At 59.9% G+C, this 4,854-nt stretch overlaps 1 protein-coding gene across 1 annotated transcript in view; it reads right to left on the reverse strand.

The window, feature by feature from the left end:
- Positions 1–3,163, reverse strand: part of KCNK17 (potassium two pore domain channel subfamily K member 17) — a 12,194-nt gene extending 9,031 nt beyond the window's left edge. Inside the window, exon 1 of the mRNA XM_024765842.1 lies at positions 2,728–3,163. Coding sequence (XP_024621610.1) covers positions 2,728–3,000 — 273 coding nt within the window. The 5' untranslated portion in view covers positions 3,001–3,163. The remainder of the gene's footprint in view (positions 1–2,727) is intronic.
- Positions 3,164–4,854: the final 1,691 nt, after the last annotated feature.

Genomic DNA, 4,854 nt, shown 5'->3' on the forward strand with positions numbered 1-4,854 from the left:
CAATGATCCCAGCCTGTCTGGGGCTAGGAGGCTCTTTCCCTCCAACCAGGGGCTCCCCACGGGCAGGGACCATGGGGATAGCTCCTCCCCCTCTCTTCACCCCAGAACCCAGGTCAGCCCAGGATATCTCACTGGCTGGAAGAACTCCATTTGTTCTCTCCCCCTGCTCACTCCTGCTCTTGCAACAAGCCCTGGTACATGTGGTGTATTAGGGGAGCTGAAGATAAAGGAGACGTGACCTCAGTCACACAGGCAGTGCAGCTGCATGATCGCGGGTGAGATATCCAACTTCTCTGCTCCTCAGCCCCCTTCTCTGTAAAATGGGAGTACTAATCGCACCCACTTCACCGAGTCGTTGAGGGTTAAATGAGGTATTAGGTGTAAAGACTTAGAACAGTCTGGAACATGGAACATGGGAAAGGTTAGCAGTTGCTATCATCATCATTACTGCAAATATAATGCTGTTGGAATACAGATAGGGAAAGTGTGCATTCTGATGGCGGTAGGGGCAGAAGGCTTCATGGAGGGGGTGATGTTTTAGTTGGGCCTTCCTTGAGGGTCGGATAGGACTGTTCCTGGTGGAAGGACGTTTAGGTAAATGGGGCCGCAGGAGCAAAGGCTGGGAGGGAGGACTGGGTCTGGGGTGTAGAATAGGGAGACTGCAAGGTAGTTGGCAGCCAGGCCATGCCTGACTCTGCCATGCCAGGGATGGAGTGGCAGGCATCTCCTAAGGTCACCGAGCAAAGGCGAGGCAAGCTCAGGTATGTGTGCTCTGTGGCAACTGGCAGCATAGAAGATGCTGGCAGATGGGAAGGGGAGAGAGTCCTGCAGGGGTGCGTGATGGGGAGGGCCTGGGCTGCATCCTAGCACAGAGTGGCCCAGGAGGCACAGAGAGAAGATATTCAGAAGCCCAGGGCTCTGGCCTTATTTGGTGTGGGTAGTGAGAGAAGCATCTAAGAACTCTGTGAAGGTGTGTGGAGGTGAGGCCAAGGACAGAGATTTAGAACAGGCGGAGGAACAGGGCTGGGAGGAGGAGAACTGCTTGCTCTTGACCCTGTGGGAATTTGAGGGCCGCGGGAAGTTGCACTTACATGTCTGCACTCAGGGGGTTGATCTGGGTTGGAGATACCACATCCCTATTCTTGGGGATGGTTGAATCCACAGGGGCTTGAGGAAGGAGGTGAAGTGGGGGTGGAGCAGGAGGGCGTGGAGAGGAAGAGATGAGAGCCCCCCAGGGATCCTTGGGAAACACGCACATACACAGATCTGTACTGAGCCGGTACTCATGGTTGACAACCCCAGTGCACTGGCTATGAACCTGTGCATTTGTATTTAACCTCTCTGAGCCTCATTTTATCCATCTCTAAAATGGGGATGATAATAATGGCACCTACCTGTGAGGTAGGTGGGGATGAACCAAGTTAATACAGTAGGAACAGTGCCTGACACACAGTAAGTGCCACACAGAAGCATTTACTATCATTCCCGTTGCCATCATTGTCACGTTCCTTGGGCCCAGGCTGCTGGCAATTGAAGTCCACCACCTTTTCAAGCGGCGTGTCACACAGCCCCCAGGACTAGGCAGTCGGGCTGTATTTGTAGAAGTTGAGATGTAGGGGGTGGAGGTGTCACATCAGATTCTTAACAGAGATAGTTCTTTCCCTGTCCAGCTCCAGGCCCAGCCACAGCGGCCCAGTCTCAGGGCTCAGGACTCTACCTCCAATCCAGTGCTCTGGTCCCTTCCCACCCGACACACTTCCCTGCGACCTTCTGGGGACTAGCTTTGGGCTGGTGACTCTGGCACACAGGCCTTGCCCTCCTCGCCAGAGGAGGCACGGGGACTGCAGGGTGGGGATGTCGGTCTAGGGGCGCAGCTGTCTGCACCCGCTGACCAAGCCACGGTCCAGGACGTTGATGCTTCCGCCAAATCCAAGCAGCGCCGGGTCCCTCGTCGCCTGCCCAGAGTTGAAGGAGACCTCCGTCCATCTGTGAGGCCCTGCCCGGAAGAACCCTCGCCTGCCTGCCCTCCTCCCCAGGCCCCGATGGGTCTCCCCCACCCCCTCAGCAGTCTCTGTCCTCCCTGACCTCTGCATCCTCCCACCCGCCGCCCCCTTCAGCCCCTCCAGGCCTCCGCCCAGCGCTGTCTGCCGTCCTGCCCCCAATTCTCAAATTTGCACCTGGGTCTCCGGTGGAAGGGGCCAAGGGTGCCCTTTCGCCCTTGGCCCTAGGTCCGACATCGACACAGCGCCGCACGGTCCCAGGTCGACCCCCTCCTGCCACCTCCCAAGCCGGCCAGCGCGCTCTGTCCCTACGCCGCCCGTACCCGGTCGGCCCCGCCAGCCAGCTCTGGACCCCGTTAGCGCGCCCCTTGTCGTCCTCGTCCCCAGATTCGGGTGTGTGCGCCACGCAACTCTCTGGACAGGGAGGGTCACGCCCTCTCGCCCCGAACCGCGGACTCGTGGCGCCGCGCTGCGCATTGCTCTCGCCGGAGCTGGGCTCTTTCCATCGGGGTCCAGCCCAATTCTGGAGTCCCCACTCGGCAACGCGCGCCTCCGTTCGTCCCCGCGTCTGTGCTCTCCACTTTCTTTTGGAGAAGTGCTCCCGGCTTTGCCCTGACCCGAGCCGGTGCGTGCCCTCTCGCCGCATGCCTGTGCACCCCGCGCTCCGCTGCGCCAGCCACCTCCCTACGCCCCACCACGCGCCCGGGCCGCCCCGCTCGCCCCTGACCCGGATCAGCGAGTCCAGCGCCGGGTCATCCAGACAGGTGAAGTTCCGCAGCAGCGCCCACTTGTCGCGCTGGAATCTCTCGCTGGAATCGTGCGCCGCGGGGCTCTCCAGCAGCCAGAACACGCCGCTGCCCAGTGCCAGGTAAGTCAGGTAGGCAAGCAGCAGGAGCCATGTGCTCGGCATCGCGCAGCCCCAGACCCTGCCCTCGGGCGCCTCCGGTGCTCTCCGCCTGCACTCAGCGGGAGAGGCAGGGAGGTCGGAGCCGGGAGCCATGGACCAGGACTGAAGCGGAAAGGAAGGGCTAGGAAGGAACTGGGCTGGTCCGTTCTCTAGCCAACGCCTGCCTGTGCCCAGTTTTCTCAGCAGAGGAGGCGTGCTGGGGAATGGGACAGCCCTGCCCCACTCCCACCGGGATCCAATCCCAGGGACAAAAAGAGGCCCAGCTGTGGGCATCTGGCCCCGCCTCGAATGTGTGTGGAGTGCCCACCCCCAGGCAGGCCTAGCTCTGGGAGAAGGGAAGGGCTGCTGGGTGACCGCAGGCGCTGGGAGAGAAGGGGCCCAGAGCCTCCCAGCGTCCTGTAGCGAACAGTGGGAGGGACTCTTGCAGACCGCACGCAGGGTGAAGAGAAAGTGCAAGCGAAGTTTATTGTCCTGGGGCACTGGGACTATTGCCACGGACTTGCTGCCTGTCGGGTCCTCTCTGGGTCTCTCCCATCACCATCCTTTCCTTTATGTGCCCGAAGATGAGGGGCTCCAGCCAATCACCACTTGCCCATGAACTTGGGAGGCAAGAGGGGCCTTGACCAGTGGGCTTGTCCATTCCCTGCTTCTGAAGAGGCCCCCTCACTCCCTCCTCCACCCAGGATGGAGGAAGGGTCCAGGGTGTGTAAAGAGTCCTGGGGGTCCTCAGTGTCTCAGGCCTCTCCTCTGTCTTAGGAAGTCCTGGGTGTAACCTGGGTCTCTTGCTGCTGTAGATCCTTCCCTAGGTGTCCCATCCGAGCCTCCTCTGCTTCACAGCCTTGCCTCAGTCCTGTCCAGAGGTCCCCAGCCACTTATGGGTCTGTCTTGCTGAGAGAGGTTTGCAGTCCTTGGTGAAGTTGGGCCTTGAGGTGGACTGGTGTAAATCTCTCCTTTCCTCCTGGCCAGAGATGTCACAGTCTGGCAGGAGAGAGACGAGGCTGCACAGGGTATTCCCAAGGGATGCTGGGCCTCCACGCAGGTCATTTCCCGGAAATCTCCTGGGATCAGCGGGCTGGTGTTTTCCCAGGGAATGTTTGGAAAGGCTCTTAAGAGCCCAGAAGGGGTGATGAGGTCAAGGGGTGCCCTGAGGGGTTCAATGGAGGCCTTGCCCAGGAAAGTGGGCGGGGACACCCAAGCGTGCCCAAGCCTTGTTCACGGACAACTCTAGACCTGTAGGCAAGGGGAACTGGCAGGCTTACAGGCAGCTTGCCTACCCCTCCGGCTGGCAGCTTCCTGAGGGCAGACGTCCTATTTGCATGAAGATGGCCCCCAAGTCCCTGCCTGGCCCTCTCCCATCCTCGACCCTCCCTGCCAGCTGGTCCCATGGGCACTCGTCATACCCAGGTCTGCCCCTCATCATGGGGTTGTGGCCACTGGGTCAGGGTTGCCTCTCTGCTTGTCTAGTCCTTCCATTTGGAGGGCAGGAACATTCACTGTTGTTGCCCCAGAGCCTGGCCCGGTGCCTGACACACAGTGGGGGCCTGATAGCACGCTGTGCATGTATCAAGTGAGGCACAAATAAAGTCGCCCTGTGTTTGCTGTCCTGAACGAGGTCTCTTGGGCGGAGGATGCAGGGAGGGCGATGGAGATTTGGCCACAATGATCCATGTCTAGATTCAACTTTCTCGGGTCACTTTTGAGGGAGGGGCTCTGGGACAACTGTGCACATCCTGCACCCCACACACCTGTCTCCCATCCTGTCTCTACCTCTCCTTTCTGTTACTTTCTTGGATGCTCCTGTCTCCTTTCTCCATCCGGAGAGCCCCCGAGACCAGCTCTGGCTGGGAAGTGAGTGGGTTGGCAGAGGAGGAGGTGTGGCAAGAAATCCAGGGGGCATATGGGGTGACTGGGGATGCTGGGAGGGGCTTCTGTGGCCACTGGGGGGCC

The sequence above is a fragment of the Neophocaena asiaeorientalis genome, unplaced genomic scaffold, assembly GCF_003031525.2.
Source record: "Neophocaena asiaeorientalis asiaeorientalis breed wild unplaced genomic scaffold, Neophocaena_asiaeorientalis_V1.1 scaffold46, whole genome shotgun sequence".
Classification (NCBI taxonomy): Eukaryota; Metazoa; Chordata; class Mammalia; order Artiodactyla; family Phocoenidae; genus Neophocaena; species Neophocaena asiaeorientalis.